Source organism: Psammomys obesus, unplaced genomic scaffold (assembly GCF_907164565.1).
Source record: "Psammomys obesus unplaced genomic scaffold, mPsaObe1.curated_primary_1811, whole genome shotgun sequence".
Taxonomy (NCBI): Eukaryota; Metazoa; Chordata; class Mammalia; order Rodentia; family Muridae; genus Psammomys; species Psammomys obesus.
Genome location: NW_026596085.1, coordinates 2,547,946 through 2,575,068, shown reverse-complemented (window position 1 = coordinate 2,575,068; position 27,123 = coordinate 2,547,946). Strand labels below are relative to the sequence as shown.

Genomic DNA, 27,123 nt, shown 5'->3' with positions numbered 1-27,123 from the left:
CGGGCCAAGGAATCTAGGGGGCGCTACAGCGGGTAGGGAAGCGGCCGCCTCACCTCGCCTTGACCTTCCCTTTGTCGGATCTGAGACCTGCAGCGCCCTAACTGACTCGGGAGGCGTCCCTGCAGGGCTGTCTCCCAAGGGATTCTGCAGAAGCCACAGGGTCAGGACCTGGACAGGGTGGATGGACAAGCCTCCCCCAGAACTCAGAGGGGCGTCTTGAGGCTTGGGCAAGCGGACTGGACACCAGCACTCTTCCTTCTCCGTCTGTTACCCGGCAGAGGTGGGGACACAGCAGGGCCTTTCTTCCCGGGGCGCTGGGGGTGCGACACCAGCTGCACCATGCTGGGGCCTGGAGGCAGCCGAACCGGACCTCTCCGCTAGAGCCCGGATGGCGTGCCCGCCTTTGAACCTTTCCCGCCCTCTGCCTCCGGTGGCAGAACTCCACAGACCGTCTTGTCTGGAGACCTGGGGGAGGGGAAGCCTGAGAGGGAAAGCGAGGTGGGGATGGACGGACAGGGGGAGACACCAGATGAATAGGGAACTGGGGTGGTAGAGAGGGAGGACTGAAGAGGGGGAGAGACTGGACTGAAAGGCGAGGGGAGTGCGAGAGATTGAAGGAGGAGGCTAGAAAGGCGGGGGGAGGAAGGAGGAGAAAAAGGGGTGGAACCAGGCGCGAGGAGAGGGAGCGGGCGGCAGGAGCTGGGCGGGCGTGGGGCGAGGCCGGGCGCGCAGGCTGGAGCAGTGTGCAGAGCCGCGGCTGGGTCCTGCTCCCGCCTCGGAGCCCCTGGCCCGGGGGAGGGAGAGAGGCCGCTGACCCGGTCTATGTCTTTTTCTGACTCCAGTGCAACCTTCTTGCTGAACGAGGTAACCGCTGGGGTCCCCTCCCCAGAGGGGTGGGAGGAAAGCTCTCGCGTGTGGGGGAATCTGCAGCATGGTGAGGGAGGGAAAACAGGAGGCGAGACCTCTGGGTAACAGAGGAAGGGAAGGCTGCAACTGGCGGCTCCTCCAAAATGTGCAGTGAGGTCTGACTGGGGAGCCGGGCAAGGGGCGAGATGGGAAGGAAGGCCTCGCTAGGCTCCTTCTGCGACCCTCTCTTGAGTTCCCTGGGGGTGGGGGCAACCTGAGAGCTGGAATACTGGGGGCCTCCACCTGGAATAGAATTGCTAGTTCCTGCCTCAGTTTCCCCACTTAGTGCCCAGGGATTGGGATCTGCCCAGCTTCCTGGCACACTTAGTAAGAGCTTTCTGGCGGTTCTCAGCTCTCTTCCTTGACCCTGCCTCCGTAGCTAGATTAGCAGCCCTGGAATAGGCCGGTGTGGCCACATGGAGCGAGCGCTGGGGAGCAACCCAGAGTTCTAGCAGGAGGGAGGAAAGATGGAGTGCCTGCCTGCAGGACCCAGGGGATGCCCGTAGGTATGAGGAACTTGAACCCTGGGGAGGTGGTTGGCATGGCAACGAATTTCTCCGAGGCAGACTTAGACAGCATTGTCCCAGCTGGGGATGAAGACAAGGTGTGAGGAAGGGGTGTTGCTGATAGCGAGTCCACCGCTCCCCGCAGTCAGGGACCCCCTGAGGGTGGAAAGCCCTGAAACTGAACGCCCAGGAGAGCGGATTCCAGATGGGTACCCTCTTCGAGGGGAAGAGAGCCTGGAGGTCTTACGCTCTGGAAGGAGAGAGGGGACTAGAGAGACAACAACAAAAAAGACAAGGCAGTACTTAGGAACACAGAATACACTTCAGCCCTGAGCACTCGGGATTCCAGCGGTGAAAGCCATCTCCCCCAATGGCGGCTGGCGCCCTCAGGGCTCAATAAAGTTGCCTGTCAATCCTTCTATCAGGACTAGGGTGTCGCAAGAAGCCCCTCCCCTTTTTCTTGTCAAGGGAACAGGAGGGCGAGACAGAGGTGGGAAGCCAGTTGGCCTGGGTGGTCTTCCGCTGTGACCGGCGCTACCTTCTATCTCTCACTAACCCTTCCAGACTGTGGCTCTGGGATTAGGCACTCCAGCCCAGGAAGGGAACCAGACAGGCAGAGTCCAGAGTTTACCCCTCCTGGGTCTAAGGACCTAAGAGTGGAAAAAGGACTGAGCTGAGAAGGCAAGACACCAGGCATGACTGATGTCTGTCTCAGTCCTCTTGGGGTGTCCTGGCAGGTGGTCAAAATTCAAAAGGAAATTTTTGGGCAGGGGGAGGAAAGGGGGGGGGGGGGGGCTCAAATGAGGGAGAGCTTTGGGAAGATCTCTTCCAAGACAGGAACTGTGCTCTTCCTCAAATCCCAACAGTCCTTTAAAGGGAGGCTAGAACCACCATCCTGCCCACCCTACTCCTGGTCTTTGGCAAAGCAAGTCTTAACCCTTTTTTCCTTCCCAACCTCAGTGTCAGGATCCCACCTTCCGCTCCGCCCACAGCCATCCTCTGCTTCCATTCTCTGGTTTCACCTCTCCCTTTAGGCTCACCTAAAACAGCCCCTTTCTGGCCCAGTTCCCACGCATGTCTTGGCAATGTCTGGCACAATCCTTGGCAGGGAAGTGAGGAAGAGATTCTCCATCCTGACTTAACTTGGATGAAATCTGCCCCGTGCAACAGGTGTGGGGTGGCCGAGGCAGCATTCCCGTCCCGGAACTTCCCCCTTCTGGAGGGTCGGCCCTTTGCTGCAGCCCGGAACAGAGAGGGCCAGGCACCTGTTGGGGCAGAGCTGCCTTCATGGCACGGGTCTGGGATCTCCAGACCACTCCTCAGCACCACTGCGGTGTTTGCTTCGGGAGTCTCCCGGACTGGCAGGGAGCCGACCCTCCCCTATCACCTGAGCCCTCTCCCCATCCGCTGCTGGTCCCTCTCCAGATCTCCATTTTCCTCTCTTCTCCATCCTCCCTGCCTCCAGCCCTCCTCTCTCTCCAGCCAGCCTCCCCGCCTCCCGCACCGTCTCGATTCTCCGCTGGGGTCGCGTCTCGTAGCAGCGTCTCGCCCCCTCCCCTCCCCCTCGCCAGCCCTTTGTTCCCCGGCGGAGCAGTTCCTGGGTTGCGAGAGTCCCTGTCTCCGCATCTCTCCTCGCCCCGCCTCCTCCCCGCCGGGATCCGCCCCGCCGGCAGCGTCTCAGCCCTTCTTCCCCGCCGCCCCGGCCCCAGAGGTGCCGGGGACCCACCTTCCCGGCTCGCGTGCGCCCAGTTCGGCGGCCCCGGCGGGTCCCCGGGCCGCGGCGCCCCCGCAGCCCGCGTCTCCCCGGGAGGGGGTCAGGTGGGCGGGCACTATTGTTGTGGGAGCCCGCGGCAGATTCCTCAGCCGCGCTGGCGCGCTCGGGGTGGGACCGGCTGGGCTGGGGGGTGGGGAGGGGAGCGGTGATCTGAGCTGCGAGCAGCTGGTCCTCGCGGCTCGCTCCTTCCTTCGCGCTCTCCGCCGCCGCCCGCAGGGCTGCGCGGCTCGGTGGCATCTCGGGCGCGGCCCGCCGTCCTCGCCCCCGGCGCCGCTCGCTTTCCCCCCCCCCCACCCCGGACTCCCCCATGTATGACGACTCCTACGTGCCCGGGTTTGAGGACTCGGAGGCGGTGAGTGGCCACGGGGGAGGGTGGGGGTGGGGGAGTTAGGATGACACCTCTCTCTCTCTCTCTCTCTCTCTCTCTCTCTCGTCGCTCGCTCTCGCTCTCTCGCTCGCTCTCGTCAACCCTTCCCCCAGTTCAGGACTTTGAAAAACGCCTTGGCAGCGGGGCAGGGCGCGTAAGAGCGGGGTAGGGGGGCTCTCTAGGAAAGCGGGAAGATGGGTTATCAAAGCCAGGTTCCCCAGGTGTGTGCACAGAGGGACGCTGTAGGTAGAAGGCTCGAGCAGGTGGCCCCAAAGCTCAGGACATAAGGACGGAGGAAGGAAGGACAGAAGGCCTTGACACCGAGGTTTTAGAGGGAACTCAATGCCTGGAGTTCCAAAGTCTGGGTTTATGGGGTCTGAACACCACGGGAAAAGCTGAGCTCCGGGGGAGACACTCCGGACCTGTGCCTCAACTAAATGACAAATTAAGGAGCTGAAAGAACATTAGAGAGTAGGGTACCAGCTCCGCAGACAGGAATTCTAGAACTTGAGGTCTATTATTCCTCTCTGCCCATCACCCCTTCCCACGGCCTTGACTCCACTCCTGCTCATGGCCCAGCTTCTTCGAAAGGCCACCAGCCACATGGGTGGGCCATCAGACTGAGTTCAGTCCAGCCCCCTGCTGAGGTTTCCTCTGCGCTCCTGCTCAGCATGGGGGCCCTGGAGGTGAGGCCACCGGAGCTCAGGGCATGGGGATGGAGAGGAAGCTCTTTGCTCAGAGACCAGGCAACCAATAAATATTTAATTCTCCTCTTTGCTTTTATCTCCTGACCCACTGAAACAAATCAGCTCATTAGGCAGTGATTCCCGGAGCTCAGAGAGCAAAAAGAATGCCTGGAAAGATGGGACAGGAGCGGGGGACCAGCTTCAGAGCCCCCTGGAGTCGCCAGTCTTACCCCAGGCATCCCACACCAAGGCCTTCTTGGGAAAGGACCGCTAACATGGCTTGAAAGGGTCCTCTGATAGGATTAGGTCAAGTCTTCTGTCTCAGGCCCAGGACAGATGAGTAGTGAGGCTCAGAGCAGGCATATGGCAGTGGATTCTGGGACCAGGCTCCTTCCGGGCCCAATTTTCCATGGGGCTCTGGGGCTAATTACATTGCAGTGAGAAAGGATAGATGATTCTCAAGGCTCTGGTGGGCACCTCTTTCTGACAGTTGAAGGGACAGCTGGTGAAGCCCAGGGAGCCAGGATGAGCTTGAAAAGAGGCCTCTCTGTGGAGCTGGGCAGCCTGAGGAGTTCCCATCTCATCCCTGGTGAGAAGCCAGGGCCTTTGCAAGAACACTGACACGTGTATGTTATTTGAGGGCAGCCTGATGACCCACTGCTCCCTCCTGACCCTCTCCGGTTCTTGGATCTCTTCCCCACCGCCACCACTTTCCTTCCTCCTGCTAGCTCCTTGCTCTCCCTGCGGCCCCCTCTGAAGCAGGAGGAGGGAGATCAGGCTCTAAATAAATCCACTGGGCTCATCTCCCTCCTCTCCTTCCCCCGTGCCAGGCAAGAGAGGAGCTGCAGCCTGCCCACACACTCACCAGGCAAGGGGGGCACCACCAGGGCACTGCGCCAACTCCGGCAGCCCCAGAGTACTGAGACTCTGGCTGCTTGGGCATGATGGGGTGGAGAAATAAGACCCTAACATCTCCGGGTGTTCCTACCTTCCTAATTGATAACAGACCACCTCAGGTACCGCCTAAGGACATGGGAATGGTGGAAAGTGGCTTCCATTCTGATCACCACTCATTAAAGGATTTAGGGAGAGGCCCTGACATTCTCTAGGGTTAAGAGGTCATCTATCCTGGATAACCCCAGATAAAGGTGTTGAGGACTAAATTAGGCTGAGAGCCTGGACCAGAAGAGGTCAAAGCCTCACTTTCCCCAATACCTGCCGGGGACTGAGGAGGCACCTGCTACACCCACAGTGAGTGGCCATCCTGCTCTGCAGGCAGCCTTTCTCTCCTGCTGCTCTCTAGCCCTTCAGCCAGCCACACCCCACAGCCAGTGCTCTTGGGAGTGACATCCCTCACCCCCTGTCAAGGCTTTTTCAGAAGCTCAACCTTGTTTTGCCTTGGCTGGAGAGATGGGGCCAGGAGGCAGCCTCCACTTCTGCAAGACAGAAGATTTTTCCCCTCTCTGGTGCTGCCTGGGGCCCTTTGGGGTACAGTCAGCAGCACAGCCTTCAGCTCGGACTCCAGGGCTGCCGGACACCAAGCTGACCAGCCCTCTTGCACAGGCAGGGCTGGGCCCAAGACATGGTTGTCAGCAGGTGTGTGAGTCTGCCGCTTCTGAGAGTCTGCTCTGCTGCCTTGTACGCTGTCGCAGCCAGCAGGTTTAAGGGACTGTTCTTCAACCTGACTGTTCTGAAACCTCTCACCCGCACACACTCTTTTACCTCTTAGCTCTTCTGTGCTGCTGGCATCTCAGAATTGAGGGAAGAACTCTTCCAGGCTCCTGCACGTAAGAAGGAGAAACTGAGTCAGGAAAGACTCCCTTTTCCCTAACCCAGTTATCTTAACTTTCAGCTACTTGTCTCAAAGCTGAATTTCCCTTATTTGTTCAGCATCTTCCTCCTGGAACTCTACAACCCTCCAAATGTACACTCCTTGCCTCAAGACCCTACTATGGGCAGGACTCAATGACTATCCTCATTCACATTACCAAAGGTACCCAATCCCCAAGGTCCTGTATCTCAGCTGGGTTGCCTGGCGCCAGCAGAGCCTCCCTCCAGGCCCTGCTGTCCCTTGGGCCCAAGGAAAGGATGAGAGAGACAGGCCAGGTGGAAGGTGCGAGGGCCCCACTGTACCCAGGGAGATAGCTTTGTGTTGCTCTCATTCCTTGTCTCCTTGGTGCTTGCCCCTGGCCAGTTTCCTGCCCCAGCAGGTGTGGGAGGGAAAGAAAGTAGAGGGTAGGGAGAGCCAAGGAGAGCTAACTTCCAGGAGCCTGCAGTTTTGGGCCCAGTCTTCAAATTGCAAGGCAGGTCCAACAGCTTTCAAAACCTTCTCAGAAGCCTGCCATGGGGGCAGAGCAGCACCGGGGAGGGAGAGGCAGGCACATATCTGTGAGTCTGGTCTATGTAAAAACTTCTAGGCTAACTCATGCTACATAGTGACCCAGACTCAAACAAGGACAACATCAAAAAACACCTTAGAGTCTTGGTAGTCAGATGGCTGTATCCTGACAGGACCAACCGTGGTCTCTCTTATTGATTGATTGATTGTGTGTTCTGTGTATGCATGTTTTGGTTTGGGTTTTCGAGACAGGGTCTCTCTGTGTAGCTCTTGCTGTCCTGAGACTCACTCTGTAGACCAGGTGCCACTACCTGGTTCTGTGTGTGTGTGTTTTCTCTACTTCTACTGCTGGCTCCGTGGCTTGACCTCAGGTCATCATGTCCGAACAGCAAATGCCTCCACTTGCTGAGTAATCTCATCATCCCCTCTCCCTGACCCCATCCTGACTTTTTTTTTTTTTTTTTTGAGGGAGGGTCTCACATAGCCCAGGATGGCCCTTAACTCTCTGCCATGGAACTTGTTCTCCTGATCCTCTACCTCCCAAGCGCTGGAATTATAGGTGTATACTGAGCTCTAACTGTCTCTTGGCCAGCTGTACTCGTCAGTCATCTTAAAGGGATAATGTCCAGGCTGCTTCAGGCTAGTGTGGATAGGAAGGCCCGGTCCCCTGGAGTCAACACCGTTTGGAATATATTGTCTTTAGTACATGTCCCTCCCCTCTGCCTCAGAGGACATGGCAGAGGGGAGAAACGGTAATGACTCTTCTCGGGGCTCCAGTATTAATAGGTGTGGGGCAGAGGGACCCTGATCTTCACGCACGTGGTTGGTCCAGCATCCCTGGAGCCTCAGAGACCCCGGGAGGCACACAGGAGGTAGCTTAGGTGGCCAAGCCATCGAGAAGATGGAGAAGTGGCCTCAGGGTTGGGAAGGGGCCTATGTGGTCTCCTACACACACTCTCCTGTCCCAGGGTTCAGCCGACTCCTACACCAGCCGCCCCTCCCTGGACTCTGACGTCTCCCTGGAAGAGGACCGGGAGAGTGCCCGGAGAGAAGTGGAGAGCCAGGCTCAGCAGCAGCTAGAGAGAGCCAAGGTACACCCACCCCGGGGTGTGGAGAAGGCCCAGGCTGTGGAAAAGTGGTGTGGCATCGAGAGGCTTCTCATCTTGGGCCGCTGCCTCCCCTCCCCTGCCCCCTATGAGGTGCCCTGAAGTGTCTCTCATTGCTCCATGGTCAAATTCTCCAGCACAAGCCTGTGGCGTTTGCTGTGAGGACCAATGTCAGCTACTGTGGGGTCCTGGATGAGGAATGCCCGGTCCAGGGCTCTGGAGTCAACTTTGAGGCCAAAGATTTTCTGCACATTAAAGAGGTAATCAGCCTTACTCAGTCCAGAAAGCCTGTTTCAGCACTTAATTCCGTTTGCTCTCCCAGGCCCCAATGCCTGTTTGGTTCTGTATCTAAATAACTCCCCAAAGCCTCCAGTTTCATCTGTATGCACCCCTGTATACCCCTCACACAGAGACCTGATTCCAAGGGTCCCCACCACTCTCAGACCTGGCTTGGTACTCACTTGTGTCTAAGCGGGAGGTTAGGGTACCAACCAGTGCGCTGTGGTATCCTTGAAGCCGCACTGAAGCCTCGAGGCTTGAGTCCCTGCCATGCGATGGCAACACACTCGCTTTGGCCCTCCCTCTGCCTTCCTCGTGCCAGCTTCCCAAAGTCCTCCTTGGCACTGAAGCCTGGCCAATGCCTCTCACAGCTCCTTCCCGCTCTCCCCCCCCCCCCCCGCCCCAGAAGTACAGCCCCGATTGGTGGATCGGGAGGCTAGTGAAAGAGGGCGGAGACATCGCCTTCATCCCCAGCCCCCAACGCCTGGAGAGCATCCGGCTGAAGCAGGAACAGAAGGCCAGGTGAGAACAGCGCTGAGACTTAGTAAACACACACACACACACACCTCACCCACAGAACACGTTCGCATGTGCGTGTACACCACACAAGTACACACACACACACACACACACACATACACACACGCTCAGCTGTCATAAAAGTAGTTTCAAATTTGTAAAACATTAATATATGGAAGTGTATAGATGTTTTACCATTCCCCCCCTTTCTGTCAGGAGATCTGGGAACCCTTCCAGCCTGAGTGACATTGGCAACCGGCGCTCTCCTCCTCCGTCACTAGGTAGCCTCCCATCAGCTCACCCCAAGCTTAGCCTCCTTGGGCAAGATAGGCAGATAAGACACAGTGGAAGGGGAACCTCCCCAGTGAACTCTGTGGGAAGGGGCTGGTGGGGGGGTCAGCAGGGAGAGCCCGTTATGTCCCCTGGGGCCTTTTCCCTCCACCAACTTTAATCTTTTATTTCCTTTTCCAAAAAGCCAAGCAGAAGCAAAAGCAGGTGAGTCAGAAAGGGGCCTGGGCAGGGCGGTCATGGAGTTTGGCTCTGGGGGACCCTTCTGGTCAGTCATTACTACATGGACACAACAGAGGGGAGGGTGCCCAGAACTCTGCCCCCAGAGAAGACAGGCGTAAAGTGGCCGCCAAGACCGACATTCCGTCTGACCCCCCTTGGCCATTCTGCAGGCGGAACATGTTCCTCCCTATGATGTGGTGCCCTCCATGCGGCCTGTGGTGCTGGTTGGACCCTCTCTGAAAGGTTATGAGGTGAGGAGATTCCCAGCCCCAGGTCGACCCCTACCTGGAAGCTGCCACAGGGAGGCTTCAAGGACGGCAGGTGGGAAGTGTCTGTGTGCAGGGTGTGAGTTCTTTGGGCGCACACCGCCTCTTTCCTGGAACCCTCCGTCAACGCCACAACCCCCTCCCCTCCAGGTCACAGACATGATGCAAAAGGCTCTCTTCGACTTCCTCAAACACAGGTTTGATGGCAGGTAAGCTGCCCTGGCCTGGAACGGAATTTGAGGAGTCATTGGGAAGAAAATTTCTTCCTCCCACTGAGTCTCCTCTCGAGGGGCATTAGAGGGCTGGGTAAGGAAGGCCCTGGCTTAGAGGTCACCTTCGACTGTCTGCTCCAGGATCTCCATCACCCGAGTCACGGCTGACCTCTCACTGGCCAAGCGCTCTGTGCTCAACAACCCTGGCAAGAGGACCATCATCGAGCGATCTTCTGCCCGCTCCAGCATTGGTGAGGACTCCCGAGTTCCTGGCTCTCTGCCTCCTTGATGCTAGTGAGAACTTTCCCCAACTCCTTGTCATTTTGCCTGTGTCCCACCACCTGCCCGCCTCCTCCCCCCTCGTCCCCACCACCGACCCCCAGCACTGCCTTCCTCACCGCCCAGCCCACTGCCTACCCAGGCTTCCAGGCCCTTCCTGTCCACCACGTGGTAGTTCTCAAAGCCCTGGAAGCGAGCAGTGGCCAGAGCCCCTGGTGAGCTGTGCCCCCTCCTTAGCTGAAGTGCAGAGCGAGATTGAGCGCATATTCGAGCTGGCCAAATCCCTGCAGCTGGTAGTGCTGGACGCTGATACCATCAATCACCCTGCACAGCTCGCCAAGACCTCGCTGGCCCCCATCATCGTGTTTGTCAAAGTATCCTCACCGAAGGTAAGTGAGCTGGGGTGCCTGGGGTCCCACAGAAGCCGTCCCCTAAAATACAGAGTGCACCTTTGCTGGGGCCCTGCCTGGAGTGACCGCCTCCTTTTCCTCCATCCCTTAACCCCATTCCAAGCCATCCTTACCTGGTTCTTACTGATGCCACGTCACAAGCTGAGAACGTGCCTGATCCTTTGAGGCTCCATTTCTGACCACAGCCCCAAGACAGACAAGTCTCTGCCTGTCTCTGCCCTTCTGCTTCAGGTTCTCCAGCGACTCATCCGCTCCAGGGGGAAGTCACAGATGAAACACCTGACCGTACAAATGATGGCATACGATAAGCTGGTTCAGTGCCCACCAGTGAGTGCTCTGGTCAGCCCGTAACTGCGCCCTCTTCCGGGGTGCAAGAGCCACAGAGCTACGGCGTTGCTGTGGAGATGCCAAGCTCCCTGTGCCCTCTCTTCTCCAGGAGTCATTTGATGTGATCCTGGATGAGAACCAGTTAGAGGACGCCTGTGAGCACCTGGCTGAATACTTAGAGGTTTACTGGCGAGCAACGCACCATCCAGCACCTGGCCCGGGACTTCTGGGTCCTCCTAGTGCCATCCCTGGACTTCAGGTAATGCTTCCAGGGCCACAAGTGTGCAGCCTTACACAGTCAAAGCAAAGCTCCTGCCCTGACCAAAGGATTGTCCGTGCAGAACATGTGAAGCCAAGGGACAGCTGAGCTGTCAGCTCTGCTTGCTCTGCAGCCCAGGGTAGACAGTTCAAGGGACTTCCTGATGGGAGAGCCCAGTGAATGAGATAGGTACTCAGAGATGGGCCTTCCAGGCTCCAAGGAAACATTCTTTCCACACCTTCTCCCAGTTGCTTTTTAAGGAAGAGCCTGAATTTGCAGGAGCCAGATCTCCTGCTTCTGTGTCTGGCCTGGAAGAACGAACACCCTGGCTTACTTCTTCCTTGCACTATTAAACAAAAGCAAAACAAAACACCTGGGAATTGAGACCAGAGGAGGAAGAATCCCACCTCCCTGCCAGGGAGGAGCAAAGGCCAGGTTTCCCCTTCCTTATACTTAGAGCTTTTGTTTGGCCCCCAGACCCAGCAGCTGCTGGGGGAGCGAGGTGAGGAACGTTCGCCCCTGGAGCAGGACAGCTTGATGCCCTCAGATGAGGCCAGCGAGAGCTCCCGCCAGGCCTGGACTGGATCCTCACAACGCAGCTCCCGTCACCTGGAAGAGGACTATGCAGATGTCTACCAGGACCTGTACCAGCCCCACCGCCAACACACCTCGGGGCTGCCCAGTGCTAACGGGCACGACCCCCAAGACCGGCTCCTAGCCCAGGACTCGGAGCACGACCACAATGACCGGAACTGGCAGCGCAACCGGCCTTGGCCTAAGGACAGCTACTGACCACCTCCTGCCCTACCCCGGCAGGCGCAGGCACAGCGGCTGGGGTGCCTACCTCAGGCCGGTTGGAGTTAGACTGGCATTAGGCTGCCACTAGGTTCAGCTCCCACAACCCTCTGCCCAGCCCCAGGTCCAGGGCTGACTGTGGTCCCAAGGTTCTGGGAGAAGCAAGGGGCCCCCTCACCTCCTGGGCACAGTGACCCCGTAGGTTCTCATCCCAGGTACTAGCCGTGTTCTGCATCCCTGGCCCCTTCCTCACCTGCACAAGAAGCTGCCCCAGAGGGCAACGACCTCAGGCCAGGATCACTTAGCAAGGGGACTTCCAGCCAGAACAGATGGCCCTCTAAGTAGCTAGAGGGCGGGAGTTGGTAATACAGCATGAGGGAGAAACACGGTCCTAAGCAAGGGGACTTGGTTGTGCTTTGGGGTCCAAGGGCCTCCACTCACCTCACTGCCACACATCAGAAATGATACAGTCAGAGCTCAACGTGGTGGCACGTGTGTCTCATGAGCGGGGGTGGGCACTTACACCAAAGGCAGGAGCAGTGTGAGGCTGGACAGACAACTCACAGCTGAGACTGGTAGAAAAGGGCCCTCCTCACCAAACCAGGAAGCTTAGCATCTGGCGAGACTAGGGAACGAGGGGCCAGTCAGGCCAGAGCCAGCCTGGACTGCGGAGGAGGGCAGAACAGCTTCTGGCCCCCCTTGCCTTTCTCATTCTTTTGCCCTTGCACCTGTCATTTCTGTTCTTTCCCTCCATGCCTCCTGCAAGATAGGGGCTCCCTGACTCATAGCTGCCGCTTGTTAAGTTAGGGTTAGAGGAGAACAGGACCCGGTGGACGGCCTCCGGGGGCCGTCCACCTGGCTACCCCTGCCGTATGGCTCTAGCGTGTGACCCACAGAGCATGCTCCATTAAGAACCTGCCACACCTCATTGTCATCTCCAATAAAACACCATGCACAGTCCCTCAGTGTCTCCGGTCTGTTGGCCCCTGTGGCTCTGTTACTGTGTGGTCTAAGTCTGCAGGGGGAAGTGCTCTGGAACCTTTCTCTCCAAAGACCCTGAGCGGGAAGGGGAAACAGCAGCTGTTTTTTTGGGCACACTGCAGCCCAGGCCCGGTGTCTGGAGGGAGTTGGCTGTCCAACAGGAACTTCCTCTGGGAAGAGAAGAAGCTACAGTCAAATCTTCCCACTGCCTTGGGCCAGAGGGCCCCACAAGTAGCTACAACCCCAACTCACAAGCTTCCCTACCTTGGGCAAAGGAGAGCATTGCGTGAAACAGAGGCCAGAGATCTGTGGTTTTCTTAAGACCTGAGTCAGCTGAGCCCGCCCTTGGAGACCTCCAGTGCTGACTCCTGTCACCACCCTCCTCCCGTGAGCAGGGGATCCAGATGTGGCGCATGCTGGCTGCAGTGGTCCAGCTGCTTCTCACCCTGGGCAAAGCTGGGAGGCAGCTGCACAGAGCCCCTCGCCCCATGGGAGAGCAGGGCCATGCTCTCCGCCGGCCTTCCTACAGAGAGCTGCACTAGTTGAGAAGCTGGCTTTCCTCTGTGTCACTGCCTTCCACTTTCTCTGCTGAGCCCTGCTTGGCCAATGCTGCTTTCGCTGTTTCCCAGAGAGGAGAGTTTAGCCAGAACTAGATACGACCTTAATATTCATGTATTTATTCTCAGAACATACAAACTTATCTTCTCAGAGAATAGAAAACAGAAATTTCACTCAGTGACTTAATGATGGACACAGCCAGCCCACCCTGTCCCCCTATCTAAAAAAAAAAAAAAATTCCCCGGGGGGAGGGACGCCTAGAGTGCACAGCACCCTGTGGCCTCGGGCTGTGCACAGTTCTAAAGGCTCTCAACCTGTTTTAAACTCCAAATGAGAAAGCAGTTGTCAGAGTGACAGAGTCCAAGGTCCACAATCGTCATGATGCCAGTTCCCCTGGGTCACTTAGGGCGACAACATAGTGCAGTGTACAGTCGCACACACGCTGAAGAAGTCCCCTCCAGGTGGCCAGGTGTTTGCTTAGGCTGGGCAGCTGCGAGGGGCAGAGCCGGGCCAACCCTGACGGAGTCTGCTCCTCCTGCCGCCCACATCTTCCTGTCCCTCTGGAGCCCACTTCACAGGCTTCTAGACCAGGGACTCTGACTGTTTCCTGAGCCCCAGATGCCAAGCCTAAGCGCAGGGACAGGGGCACGAGCTCCGGGGTGTGTCAGGCGAAGATGGTCTCCTCCCTGCGCTTCTTGGTGAGGATGGTGCCTGGCTTGTGCTGGGCGTCCGGGTGGTTTGCTAGCTCTGGAGGGCAAGATGACACTGGGCTCTCCAGGATGGCTTGCTTCAGTTCATAGAACACGGCTGAGTCCTCTTTGGTGAGGAAGGTGATGGCTACGCCACTCTTGCCCGCTCTTCCCGTGCGGCCAATTCGGTGAATGTAATCTGGGGAGCAGAAGGGTGTCACTCCAGACCAAAGCACTCTCCAAGGCACCCTCTCCCCTACTGGCTTCCATGGGCAAGCAACCCACCTCCTGCTGTGTACACTGGTGAACACCATACTCTCCACTCTGCCTGCCTCCCACCTCCACTGCTGACTGGTCGCACAGCAACACTAAGGCTCTCTAGCCCCACTCTTGACACAGCTCAAAGTCTCATCCTACACACTGTGATGTCACCCAGACTAGAGCAGTTTTCTGCGCACCCTGACTCTGGGAGGGAGAGGGTAAGTAGTCTCCCCTGGGCCTGAACTGAAGCCCCTTTGCTGGCACTCACCTTCGATATTTTTGGCCATATCATAGTTGACAACCATAGACACATCCTGGATATCAATACCACGACCAGCCACATCTGTAGCCACCAAAATATCCTTGGCTCCAGCCTTGAGGTTGGACAATGCAAATTCTCGCTGCTCCTGGCCTTTTCCACCATGCAGTGTACAGGCATTGTACTGTTGGGAGAGCAGTGAGGTAGAAAGCAATGGTCTCAGGGAGAGAAAAAGAGCGGGTGGGAATAAGGAGGACTGGAGAGGGCAGAAGGTAGGAGGGGCCCAGGAAGCAAAGAGATCGAGCTGAAGTGAAGTGAGGAGAGAACATGTGAGCCCGAACAAGAACGAAGGAAAATATGAGGGCTGTGGAGGAGCAGGCAGGGCAGGGTCAAGACGGAGCAATGTCGTGAGAGAAGAGTCGGGCAGATGACAGGCTTTGCAGGAGAATTAGGGCAAGGGACGTGGGCAGAAGCAGGGACTGGGAAGGTGAGGGACATCAGGCGCTGAGTGGTGAGGACACCCTCTCGCCTTCTTAGTACCCTGATCATCAGCACCGCCTCCCCTCGCCACAGCAGCTGCCAGTGCAGGCCCACTCTTCCACAGCCTCGCACTCTGCTGGGAGGGACCTGCCTTTCCACTCTCACCCCGTTAGAATGAGACCTGCAGCGGCTCTGGCTGCTGGTGAGGGAATGGATGGGATTCCTAGTAACTGACCAGTTTTTCTTCCTTCCTCAAAGCACGCTGCTCTCTTGGCCCTGATCTGTTACAGCTGCACAGACTAAACAGAGAGCGGGAACTGTCACCCTCCACTCCATCCCTAGCTTCAGGGAGCAGCAGCACTAGGGTTAGCTTTGCTCTGCCTGTCAGACGTACCCCCATCTTCTCAAGAGACTTGGCCAACACGTCACAACCCTTCTTCTGGTTGACAAAAATGATGATGGGTGGATCAAAACCTTGTTCCAAGATTGCCAGCAGCTTTTTCCTGGGGGGGAGGGGAGGAGGAAAATGAGATACACAATACCCCCCAAACATAGTGAAACATTCAACCCCAGTAATGAACAAACTCCAAGCTCCTCAACAGAGAAAATGCAAAGATGTAAACAGCAAAGCAACTAGCCCACGGCCACCTCACAAGGAAACTGTCAGACTAAAGCCCTTTCCCCAGGTTTCCTAGCACAGCTGCCCCCATACCTCTTTTCTGATTCCGACATGAGGAAGACCTTCTGTTCCACCCGCTCATGGGGCTTGCCTGCAGAGCCAATGTACACCACAGCAGGTCGCCGAAGATAGCTCCTGGCTAGACGCTCCACCGCTGGGGGCATAGTAGCCGTGAACATGACTGTCTATAAAACAGGAGGGTCAGCCCCGGGCCCAGGCCATGGAACTACATACCCCATTGTCACTACAAGCAGCTCAACTCAGGCAAAAACACTAAGCGAGTCCTTCGATATAAATCTAACACTTGTCACCCCAAAACAGGAGACCGTATTCTTCGCCATTTCCTCTCATGCCAGGAAAGACCGGGGGCATTTGCTGCCACCTATGATCCAGGTAGCATCATTATTCCTTTTTTGTTTGTTTCTTTTTCAAGATAAGGTTTCTCTGTGTAACCCTGGCTGTCCTGGAACTCACTCTATAGATCAGGCTGGCCTTGAACTTACAGAGATTCATCTGCCTATGCCTCCTCAGTGTTGGGATTAAAGGCAAGTACCACCACCATCCAGCTTTTCTATTTCTTTATCTTTAATTAATTTTTTAAAATATAGGAGTGCCCTCTCTGCATGTACACCTGCATGCCAGAAGAGGGCAGCAGATCCCTTTATAGCAACCACATGGTGCTGGGAACTGAACCCGGGTACTCTGGAAGGGCAGCAGTGCTCTTAACCGCTCCACCATCTCTCCAGTCCCTGATTCTTCACTTTTGTTTAGCTTTTTGGGGCAAGATCTTGCTTTGTAACTCACATGTAAGACAAGTCTCAACCTCAGGAAATCCTTCTGCCTCTGCCTCCTGAATGTTGGGATTTTAGGCATGAGCCACATTCGTGGCACTTTCTTCTTCTTTCAGCAGCATCATTCTCTAGAATCAGCTTTCCAGGCTAACTAAAGGGTTCCGCCCCTTGGACTGTCAGAGGACTGTACACAGGCATTGCTAGCATGCCAGGAGCATGTGCACTAGGGCCCTTCCTAGGCAAGGAGGGTCTGAAAACAGACGGGAACTGGCACAACTTCTCCCAAGAAAGTTGCCTTACTTGGCGGTATTTATGTTTTCCTGACTCAAAGTTGGCCAGCATCTTCTCTGGGTCCTCAGCCTCATCAGTGTCCGGCTTCTGGTTGCTCACAGGCATGTGTTCTAGGATCTTCTGCACATCTGGCTCAAAGCCCATGTCAATCATCCTGTCTGCCTCATCCAGAACCACATAGGTACAGCGGCTCAGCACCAGGTAGCGGTTCTCCAGCACATCAATCAGACGTCCCGGAGTGGCGATCACAATCTAGGGGTAGAGCATAGTCATGTATGGCCTTAGCAGGCAACTCCCTTCTTTTTCTCTCTGCTGTGAACTACCCACTCACTCCGGCAATAGACTGTCAGTGCTAAGGAACTTGGACCTTAAACTCCAGTCAGATTTGGTACTTAAGGTCCCTAAGAACTGACATGAAACCACCTGCTACCTTCAGTTTCCTTCAGGAATGAATGGGGTTTCTGAGTAACACCCAGGGGTTCCACAGTAGCAGAATTAGGAGGAACTCCCTTTGATGGAAAGAGGCTACGGACTATGTGGAAGGAGCCACATACAGGAATTACACTGACAAGTCCGCACAAGAACCAATCTCTTAGGCCCCTAGATCCTAAGACCTCTTGGACCCCTGAAGGATCTCTCCATCTACCTAAAGAGTGCAGGCCAGCACTCTTTAAACTTGTTAAACATGGTTTAACAAGAACACAGGCCTTGGATACGAACCAGTCCCCCCTCCACGAGGCCCACTGGCAGCTGAGGGACTGCAGACAAGTTATTAACCTCACCTTCATCTATAACACAATGTGCAATCTCTATCACTACCCACTCTCATATGGTTGTTGTAATGCCCACTAATTACTAGCATTAGTAATTACTATAATTAATTAAAGTTTACAAACCTCACAACCCATGCGTAGCCTGAAGCCCTGGTCTTCTCTGGAGATGCCACCAATGACAGCCACAGTGCGGATACCGAGTGGTTTCCCAAATTTTATGGTCTCCTCCTCAATCTGCTGAGCCAACTCACGGGTGGGGGCCAGAATGATGGCATAAGGGCCCTGGTCTGACTCTTCGATCCTGTGGTAAATGGGGTATCCCACAGCTTCATAAGCTTTGGTCGTATCCAACCACAAGTGGGAGCATGACAAAGCCACTCTTAAGGGCAGCTATGGGAATGGGCAAGTTGGTGATCCCGTGTAAAAATCAGACTACAAGATAACAACACAGCTACGGATTCTTGTTTGCCTCATCTTTCCTACCCGCCAATCCACCCAAATGACAACTAGCTGGCCCTACCTGTCAATTTTGGGAAGTGTGGTGATCCAGACCAGTAATGGGATGAGGAAGGCTGCCGTCTTGCCACTGCCAGTCTCAGCCACACCAATGATGTCACGATTCTGTAGCCCAATGGGAATGGCTTGCCGCTGAATAGGTGTTGGCTCCTACAGTGACCCAGAACAAAAGGAATGGGTAGAGAATCACACTCTCTGGGATAATGCTAACGTAAAGCACGCTGCTGCCATATGCCTGGGACATATAGGAAAGAAGGCCCAATGAAAAACACAATCCCTAAAGGCCCATAGTTCCGCCAGAAAGTGACGGGAAGTTGGTTTGGTGCATGGCCAGAGAAGACATAGAATAGTGAAAGAACAAAGTTCTCCAGTCCCAACTACATTTACAGTCCTGGAATATAACGGAGGAAGTGGCAGATGTCCTGGGCCAATCTGCCCCTTTACCTTGTAGCCACACTTATCAATGACTTCCAAGATATGTGGGGGCAGAGACGAATCTTTCCAAGACCGGATGGGGTTGGGGATCTTGCCACCTTTGGTGGTGATGCTATAGTCTTCACGGAAGATCCGCCAGTCCCTGTCTGTCATCTCATCTAACTTCTTCTGAGACCAATGGCGGTCATCCCAGCGTTGCTTGGCTTCCTTCTTACGGAGTTTGCGCAGTCTTGCCCTGAAGCAAGGCATGATGGAGGTTAAGCAAAATCAGTACACTCCTTCCCATAGAGTCTGGGTTCTGCTCAACCACCCTAAGCCCAACTACTCACTCCTCCTGCTCCTTTTCCTCCAGGGTCCGCCTCTTTTCCATTAGGTCTCCATAGAAACGTGACTGTTCTCGTTTCTGCTGCTTTAGGTCGATGCCTGCGATGAAGCCTCGCCCCAACAACTGCACCTGGTGTCGTTCTTTGTACCTGGGATAGACACAGAGGTAGAAAAAGAAGCATTAGGAGCCAAGGGCAGACTGCAGACATGCACCAATTCTCTTCCCCAGCCAGCGTCTTCCCATGCTCAGAAAGCTGGGGGAATCCTAGTCTACCAACTTCCTCATTCCAGCCCATCTTACTGTTCCTGTCGCCAGCTCTGTCTAGAAGCACCTAGTGTCCATGTCCCAGTATGTGGGCACAAAGCTACTCACAGGGGGTTGTAGTCAATGGAGGTATCTTCAGATGCGTCCCACTCAAAGACAAACTTTCGGTCATTGAGATGCCTTGTTCGGCGCCGTTTTTTGATGCCACCGAGGTAGCGCTCCTACTCAGGGAGAGAGCACAAAGCTTGTCAGTGTCAAGGCCCAGACCAGAGACAACGTAGGGAAATAACCAATTCTTGTTTGTGAGGGACAAGGTCGGCACCTTAATAGCATGTAGTTCCTTGCTCTTGTCTTTTTCCTCCCGGATCTTCTGTCGGCCCTCCTCATCCTCCGTTCCATTGGTCTCACGTTCCATCCTCTCCCTCCGTTCCCGGCGCTCCCGCTCCTGAGGATCTTCTGCAAAGAAGGAAAGTTGCAGGAGCTCAGTGGGCAGAAGAGGTCTCGAAAGGAATCCAGTCAATAGGTGTGAATGAGGAAACCAAGTGGACACATGGCAGAAAGAAGACCTAACATATTCCCACAAACTTCCACCACTTTTCCTCTTCCAAACTCTGGAAGAAACAAGTTCCTGTCCTCCGCCCTCCCCTATCTCTTTGCAACAGTTGAGGATCAGGCCCAGGGCCTTCTGCATGGTAGGCAAGTTCTACCATGGAGCTCCAGCTCCATCTAGGTTTCCCTCTCTCCAAAATCTCACCCCATCATCCTTTGTATACAGAATAGAAAACAAACCCAGCATCTTCCTGCCCAGATCCTGGAACTGTTTCCTTTTCCTCCTTTCTTCCTCAAGCATCTTCTGGCGCTCTTCCACCTCCTGCTGCCGCCGCTTCAGAGCCTCAGCCTCCCGCTCTGCTTTGGAGAGGAACTTGGGCTTCAAGACAGAAGGGAATGTTAAGAGTCTAGGGCACATCACTGCCAGGGAGACAGCAGGAGGCCCCTAAACACTCACTTAGATAATAAATAGTTTGATAAAATACACAGAGGCCTAGGATTCTGCTATGCGCTAAAGCTTTCCCTCATCATCATAAGGAAAAAGAGGGCTGCAGGTACATTTGGATGGCATGGCCATAACACAGCAGCTGCCTAGTATGGTAGGTCATGAGAAAATAACAACAGAGAACTCACACCATGGGACACAAGCGCTCACAGAAGTGACTGTGTAAGGAAAGGAAAGGCATCTTCATCTAGGAGCAGGGGATAACTAATGACACTGCAGCTGAGACTCCTAACTTCTGGAACTCCGACGGTGAAGCTATCAAGTTTGTGGCATTTTGTTATGGCGCCCAGAATGTATTAGTACAGACCCCAAATTCTTACCTTAGCTTCAGCTTCTTCCTCAGCCTTTTTCTTGGCCAGAAGTTCCTCCAGGGACAGTGGCTGGATCTGAACATAAAACATAGGAACTTGGTTTATAAAGGTTCTCCCTCATGGGGCTGGAGAGGTCTCACAGGTTAAGAGCACTGGCTGCTCTTCCAGAGGACTGTGATTCAATTTCCTGCACCTACAAGGCAGCTCACAATTGTCTATAACTCCAGTTCCCAGGGGATCTGACACCCCCATGCACACATATATGCAACCAAAACACCAATGCACATACAAAATATAAATAAATCATTAAAAAAAAAAATTCTTCCTTAACTGGCATTGGTAGTAGTGGCAGCGGCACACACCTTTAAATCCAGCACTGAGGAGTCAGAGGCAGGTGGATGTCTGTGAGTTCAAGGCCAGCCTGGACTACAGAGAAAGTTCAAGGATGGCCAGGACTACACAAAGAGACCCTGTATTAAGGGGGTAAATAAAAGATTCTGTGCCTTGACTGAGTCATCAGCCTTCTTTACCTTAGGTTTCTTGTCACCATGCTCATCCTCATCACCCTTCTTAGAGTCTTTGTCCTTCCGTGACTTGAAATCCTTCCCTCGACCAGGAGACAAGCTTTAAGGAAAAAGGAGAAAGTCCACAGTTCTTTTACCCCAGCCCCAGAAAGAGGTTCAGGCTGAGCCTCCAAAAGAGAACAGAAGTTCTCCTATTGCTCAAGAATGGCCATGGTCATCCACCACGACTTAAAGCTCTCTTAGGCAAGGCCTAGTCCCCCTGCTGCTCTGAAGCCCAATCCTGCCCTACTCTGGCCGCACTCTACCTGAATCTCTTTCCCTATAGTGGACCTTCACTTTCATCAAAAGTTCCAAACAAGTCAGGATGTGGTGGCTCAAGCCTTTAATCCTAGTGCCCAGGAGGCAGATGTAAGCAGACAGCTCTGTGAGTTTGAGGCCAGCCTGTCTACATAGAGTTTCAGGACTGCCAGGGCTACATAGAGAGACTTTGTCTTAGGAAAGGAAAATCACAACCACGAAGTCTCACCAACATGACTGCCTAACATGAGCTGAACAAGGACAACAACATGGACAGGGAAAGCCCACCTCAACTCTACACAAAGAACTAGAGGCAACTCAGGAATGCTGAGATCAAGAGAAAGTGTTCTCTCCAGGAATAAGCAACCAGTAATCTAATACCAAGTGGCTAGCCCTAAAAACACACACACACAAGTAATACTGTACATCCTGAGCAGATTGTACTTATGTATTTTAGAACACACACACAGACACACATGAAACAATTACATGACAATAAAAAATGAATTTGAAAGAGCACAGAGGGGTATATGTAAGGGGGAGGAATATAGAGAGGGGGAGGAAAAAAGGAAATGATATAATCTCAAGATATAAAAGAAAAAAATTTTAATATAATATAAAGCCAGGCAGTGGTGGCAAACACCTTTATTCCCACTGTGTGTGTATGTGGTGTATGTGCCCTGTGGGTACTGGAGATCAAACTCAGATCATCACACTTGTTGGTCAGCAAGTGCTGTAACCTGCTGAACCATCTTGCCAGTCTTCCTCACTTTATCCTTAATAATCAATATCTGTTCTGCTTTAAAAAAAAAAGGGAAAACCCTGCATATTAAATTTCCAGAGAAAAGACATCATTGGTAAAGAGCACTTTCTGGGAACTGGAGAATTGGCTCAGAGGTTAAGAGCACTGGTTGCTCTTCCAGAGGGCCTGAGTTCAACTCCTAGCAACCACGATGGCTTAGAACCATCTATAATGAGATCTGGTGCCCTCTTCTGTCGTGCAGGTGTACATGCAGGCAGAACACTGTATACATAAAATAACTAAATCCTTAAAAAAACAGTGCTTGCTGATCTTGCAGAGGACGCAGGTTCAGTTCCCAGCACCCACATGACAGGTCACAAACTCAGAACCACTTGTAACTCTGGTCCCAGGGCATCCAATGCCCTCTTCCAACTTCAGAGGGGACACACATACAGATGGTGCACATGTACACATGCAGCAGCACACACGCACACACACACACACACACACACACACACACACACGCGCGCGCGCGCACACACACGCAATTTTTTTTTTTAATTAAGAATATATTTTTAGCCAGGTGGTAGTGGTACACCCCTTTAATCTCAGGATTAAAGGACAGAGGCAGAAAGATCTGAGTTTGAGGACAGCCTGGTCTACAGACTGAGTTCTAGGACAGCCAGGGCTACACAGAGAAACCCTGTCTCCAACAAATAGCATAAATTTATTTTTAATTCTGTGTCCGTGGTATGTGCAGGAGAGTGCAGGTGCTCTGGAAACCAGAGGCTGTGTGCACCTGCAGTTGTGCAGCTGTGCAGCTGTGGCTACGGGCAGTTTGAAAGCCCTGACTGAGGGCTCAGCACTGAACAAGGGTCTTCTGCAAGAGCAGCAAGTGCTCTTAACCAGAGGCGTCTCTCCAGTCCAAATCAAAAGTTTTAAAAGACACTCTGTTAAATTTATTTTGTGTAGCCTGGGTAAGAAATCAAATGGTATAATGGAATGTTTGATTAACTAGTAAGTTTTTCAAATTAATTTCTTAGTTCCAAGAATAACCTGAACCTCAAAATGTAATCTTAATTATTTTACTTTCTAGAGCATGTGTGTGTGTGTGTGTGTGTATGTGTACACATATGTATCACAGAGGCCACAGGAAGGTATCCGTGTCTTGCTCAATCATTCCCTTCCTTGCTTCTTTGAGACAGGGTTTCTCACTGAACCTGGAGCTAGGCTGGTGGCCTGCAAGCCTCAGCAATCCTCCTGCCTCTGCCCACCAGAGCACTGAGGTCAGGTGGGAGACAGAGGCAGCACTGACCTTCATTGTGGGTGCTGAGATCAGAACTCAAGTCCTTGTGCTCTAACCACTAAACCCTCCACCCCCACCTTACTTTATTTTTATTTATTTATTTTTTACTTTTATTTGCATTTATTTTATGCTGAATTAACCCCTGTGCCCTAAGTTTCCTTTCTTTTCCTTTTGCTGAGCATCTTCTGGCTTGGGAAAGAGCCTGTTCCTTCTCTATGAGGATCATCTTAGTGTGGATGGCTCATACGGAGTTGATCCCAGCACAAGCTGTGTAGGGCAACAGAGCATCTTAGATATCTGCCACCTAGCTGTTCAATGGCTGGAGAATCAACATCTAAAGCCTTAGGCTCAGCATCACTCTGCATTTCTAAACATGAACAGCATGAATTCAGTGCTGTTTTGGGAGCACTGACCCTGTGTCTAGTCCCACTATTTGGCTTGGGCACACCTGCGGACTCCATCATTTCACTGCTAGGATGGTGCACTCTACTTCTTTAAAGGGACATCTTTCAAATACCTGGTGGCTTTTCAATACCTTTGGTAGCCTGGACAGTTACACAGGTGGTCTTAAAGTGAGCATAAAGATTTCAACTTCTTGATTTACTTGACTCTGTAGGGTTTTCTGGGTCAAGTAGTAGTTAATCATTTTCACAGGCCATTAGGCTGCTTTAAGGAAGAGCCACCTTTCTTTCTTTCTTTCTTTCTTTCTTTCTTTCTTTCTTTCTTTCTTTCTTTCTTTCTTTCTTTTTTTCTCTCTCTCTCTTTCTTTCTAAGATTTATTTCTTTATCCAATGTTCATCCTGCATGTGTGCCTGTATTCCAGAAGAGGGCACCAGATCTCACTATAGATGGTTGTGAGCTACCATACGGTTGCTGGGAACTGAACTCAGGACCTTTGGAAGAGCAGCCAGTACTCCTAAGCCTTGAGCCATCTCTCCCAGCCCGCCACTTTACTTTCTAAAGAACATATACACTGCGCTGAGCACAGTGGTTCACATCTGCAATCCTAGCACTTCTGAGGCAGAGACAGAGGGAGCAAGAGTTCAAGGCCATCCCTAGCGAGATAATAAGTTCAAAGCAGGCCTGGTCTACCTGGGAAATTGCAGGCCACCCAGGGCCAATGTAAGAAGACATTGTTTAATCAAACAAAAAAATGGAAAAACACACATCCTTTCTGAGGAAAACCATTCAGCAGACACTACCAACAGGATCTACTAATTTTTCCCATGAAGCTGAGCTGCAGAGTGGGAGAGCTGGAAGCATCCCCTTAAAGCCCACTGTCATTCCGTTACCTGGATCTTTTGCGGTCCTTGTCCCGTCTGTGTCCATCCTTGTCCCGGTCCCGCTCCTTCTTGCTCCGCTCTCGTTCCTTATCTCGCTCTCGTTCCTTGTGCCGTCGTTCTCTGCGAGACAGAAAATGAAGAACTCACTCAACATTTCTCGAGTTCTTACTTCCCTGATGCCCTGAGAAGGCTCTCATGCTCTTTTCTTCTCAAGGTAATTTTTAACAAACAGAATGTATTTCTCAGGGGAATTATGAGGAAATTCTAGTAAGATGTGTGCGTGTGTGTGCAGTGTTCAGTTGTGCAGATACCCTTGTGTGCATGCGTGAAGGTGAGGGTTGACATCAAATGTCTCCTATCACGCTCCGTTTCTGTGCGCGCACACGCACTGAGCTCGTGTGTGCACGTGTGTGGTGTATGTGTGCACGGTGAACGCATGGCAGTGTGCAGGCGCAAGCAGGACATCAGGCGTCTCCCTCTAGAGCTCTCAGCCTTACAGACAAGGCCTCTGTGATGGCTACACTTGGTTGCCAGCCTGACGACGTCTGGAACTAAAACCCAAAAATGGAGGGCACAGCTGTAAGGCATTTTTGCTTAATTTGAAGTAGGAAGATCCACTTCTAATCCAAATCTCTGAGGTAAGAAGACACACCTTTAAGATAGGTCTAATCCGGGCCACACCGTCTGCTGGAAATTTACAGAAGGACAAGGAAGAAGGAAGCTTTTGCTCTTTGCCTGCTCACCCTCACCATGCTAGCCAGTCCTTCCTTTCAAGGAGGCCAGAAAACCCTAACTAATAGTCTCTCACTGAACTGGAAGCTTACCATTTTGGCTGTGCCACCTGGCTAATGAGCTCATTGCACCTACCTGTTTCCAGGGATTACAGGCAATCATAGCTTTTCACTCAGGTTCTGGGGATTTGAACTTAGGTCCTTATGCTTACTACTGAGAGATCTACCCAGACCTTCCACTTAAAATAATAAAATAGATTTATGTGTGTTTTCCTTCATGTATATTCAAGTATCACATGTATGCCTGTTGCCCAAAGAGGCCAGAGGAGAGCACCATATTCCCTTGAACTGAGTTACAGACAGTTGTGAGCCACTGTGTGGATGTTAGGAATCCCAGAAACTCACCCTGGGTCCTCTGGAAGAGCAGTTAGTGCTCCTGGCTGCTGAGCCGTCTCCCTGGTCTTTTTTTTTTTTTAAACAGGATTTCTCACTGAGCCTGGAGTATACCAACTGGCTAGGAAGGCTGGCTGACTAGGCAAGCCCTGCCACGGCTGGGAGCAGAGCAAACGTGTCTTCCTACCTGTGTGCTCCGGATCCCCATTCAGGGACCATGCTTGCACAACAAGCACTGTACTGCTGAGCCCAGGCTGCACACACACTAGCACATAGTTCCTGCTCTTAGGAGGATCTTCCAGGGCACTGTCAAAGGGCTACTTATTAAGATGAAGGACAGACCATGGACGGTGACCAACAGGAGAGCCATCTACCCTGACCACCTGGAACTTTCACCTTACAAGCTCATTTTCTGTCTTCAGGAACTGGTCACTGGTGTCATAGAAACACTATAACCAGCCTCAGGAGGCTGGGGTGAGGAACACCGGACGTTCCAGTCCACCTGGGACAAGGGGAGGTGTATGACAAGCAGCTGCAAATACTGAGGCATCAAGCGTGCCCCCCCTTCTCCTGTAACAGAATGAAAAGCCACGCTACCTTTCTGTAGACTTGGACCTGGACCGAGAGCGAGAACGGCTACCTCCCCGACGCCGATCCCGCGACCGATGCCGCTTCCTATCTTTAGATGGGGAGGACTTTCGGTCCCGGTCTCGATCTCGCTCTCTATCAGGAGTCCGCGATCGTTTCCTCTCGTCCTTGGGTGATGCATCTCGGTCCTTTTTGTCAGCCAGTTCTCCTGCCATCTGTGTGTGAAAGACAAATACACATCATGTATAGCTCAGCAAATCTCACAACAGTCAATATGTGGATTCGTATAACCCCTTCACTGATAAGGAAACTGAGGCACGGGTAAATACCCTAACTAGACTGAGGTAACACAGATTCTAAACAGCAAAGACCTGGTGGTCTAGCTTGAAAAGCACATTCTTATTCATTACACTATATTGTCTCCTTGTGATTTCTCCTTATATATTCAGTATGAGATTTTGAGACAGGGCCTCACTCTGTAGCACAGGCTGGGCTTCGACCCACCGTGATCTTCTTGCCTCAGCCTCCCAAGTGCTACATTAGAGGCTGCCACACCTGGGTGGACTCACTTCTAAACATACACAATGAGTATACTACCATGTTTGTAATTAAACTACAAAAACATTAATAAAAAGATGTGTTATAAGCCAAATGTATTAACTTACACCTGTAATCCCAGCAGCTGGGAAGGTGATGCAGGAGAATAATGACACATTCAAGACCAGTCTGGGTTAAGCAGTGAGTTTTAGGACAGCCTGGGCAACAGACTAAGACTCTGTTGGGGGTGGGGAGAATGTAAGCAAACGCCACACAATTCTATTTCTAGATATCCATTAGGTGCACCAGCCCACCGTGATCAGCCATCACCTAACAGGCATAAATTTTCCTGGGTTAGCAAGTTGGCTCAGGGGGTAACGCTGCCGACTGCCAAGTCTGATGACTTGAGTTTGCTGCCTGAGACCCACATGGGAGGAGAACCAACACCTGGCAAGTTGTCCTCTGACTTACACACACACACACACACACACACACACACACACACACACACACACA

General features: G+C 53.1%; 2 protein-coding genes across 5 annotated transcripts in view; one reads left to right on the top strand and one right to left on the bottom strand.

Moving 5' to 3' along the window:
• Nucleotides 1-643: 643 nt before the first annotated feature.
• Nucleotides 644-12,508, top strand: Cacnb3 (calcium voltage-gated channel auxiliary subunit beta 3). 2 transcript variants are annotated; one of them, XM_055627017.1, is made up of 13 exons: nucleotides 644-864; nucleotides 7,546-7,668; nucleotides 7,821-7,943; nucleotides 8,369-8,484; nucleotides 8,698-8,762; nucleotides 8,957-8,976; nucleotides 9,162-9,242; nucleotides 9,408-9,466; nucleotides 9,611-9,720; nucleotides 9,986-10,137; nucleotides 10,390-10,485; nucleotides 10,595-10,744; nucleotides 11,222-12,508. In XM_055627017.1, exons 1-13 carry the CDS (start codon nucleotides 823-825, stop codon nucleotides 11,534-11,536), a joined length of 1,452 nt encoding a protein of 483 aa, XP_055482992.1. In that variant the 5' UTR covers nucleotides 644-822; the 3' UTR covers nucleotides 11,537-12,508. The 2 variants fall into 2 exon arrangements, with proteins under 2 accessions (XP_055482992.1, XP_055482991.1); XM_055627016.1 differs by lacking the exon at nucleotides 644-864 and adding an exon at nucleotides 3,131-3,538.
• A 666-nt stretch (nucleotides 12,509-13,174) lies between these two features.
• Ddx23 (DEAD-box helicase 23) overlaps nucleotides 13,175-27,123 on the bottom strand; it is an 18,260-nt gene continuing 4,311 nt past the window's right edge. For all 3 annotated transcript variants that reach the window (XM_055627163.1, XM_055627162.1, XM_055627161.1), the window contains 16 exons: nucleotides 26,080-26,285; nucleotides 24,368-24,478; nucleotides 20,737-20,830; nucleotides 20,216-20,281; nucleotides 19,631-19,769; nucleotides 19,164-19,297; nucleotides 18,950-19,062; nucleotides 18,582-18,725; nucleotides 18,262-18,487; nucleotides 17,822-17,967; nucleotides 17,425-17,602; nucleotides 16,538-16,780; nucleotides 15,480-15,631; nucleotides 15,162-15,270; nucleotides 14,297-14,471; nucleotides 13,175-13,966 (listed from right to left, as the gene is read on the bottom strand). In XM_055627163.1, the coding sequence (XP_055483138.1) occupies nucleotides 13,743-13,966; nucleotides 14,297-14,471; nucleotides 15,162-15,270; nucleotides 15,480-15,631; nucleotides 16,538-16,780; nucleotides 17,425-17,602; nucleotides 17,822-17,967; nucleotides 18,262-18,487; nucleotides 18,582-18,725; nucleotides 18,950-19,062; nucleotides 19,164-19,297; nucleotides 19,631-19,769; nucleotides 20,216-20,281; nucleotides 20,737-20,830; nucleotides 24,368-24,478; nucleotides 26,080-26,285 (2,460 nt within the window). In that variant the 3' untranslated portion in view covers nucleotides 13,175-13,742. The remainder of the gene's footprint in view (nucleotides 13,967-14,296; nucleotides 14,472-15,161; nucleotides 15,271-15,479; nucleotides 15,632-16,537; nucleotides 16,781-17,424; nucleotides 17,603-17,821; nucleotides 17,968-18,261; nucleotides 18,488-18,581; nucleotides 18,726-18,949; nucleotides 19,063-19,163; nucleotides 19,298-19,630; nucleotides 19,770-20,215; nucleotides 20,282-20,736; nucleotides 20,831-24,367; nucleotides 24,479-26,079; nucleotides 26,286-27,123) is intronic.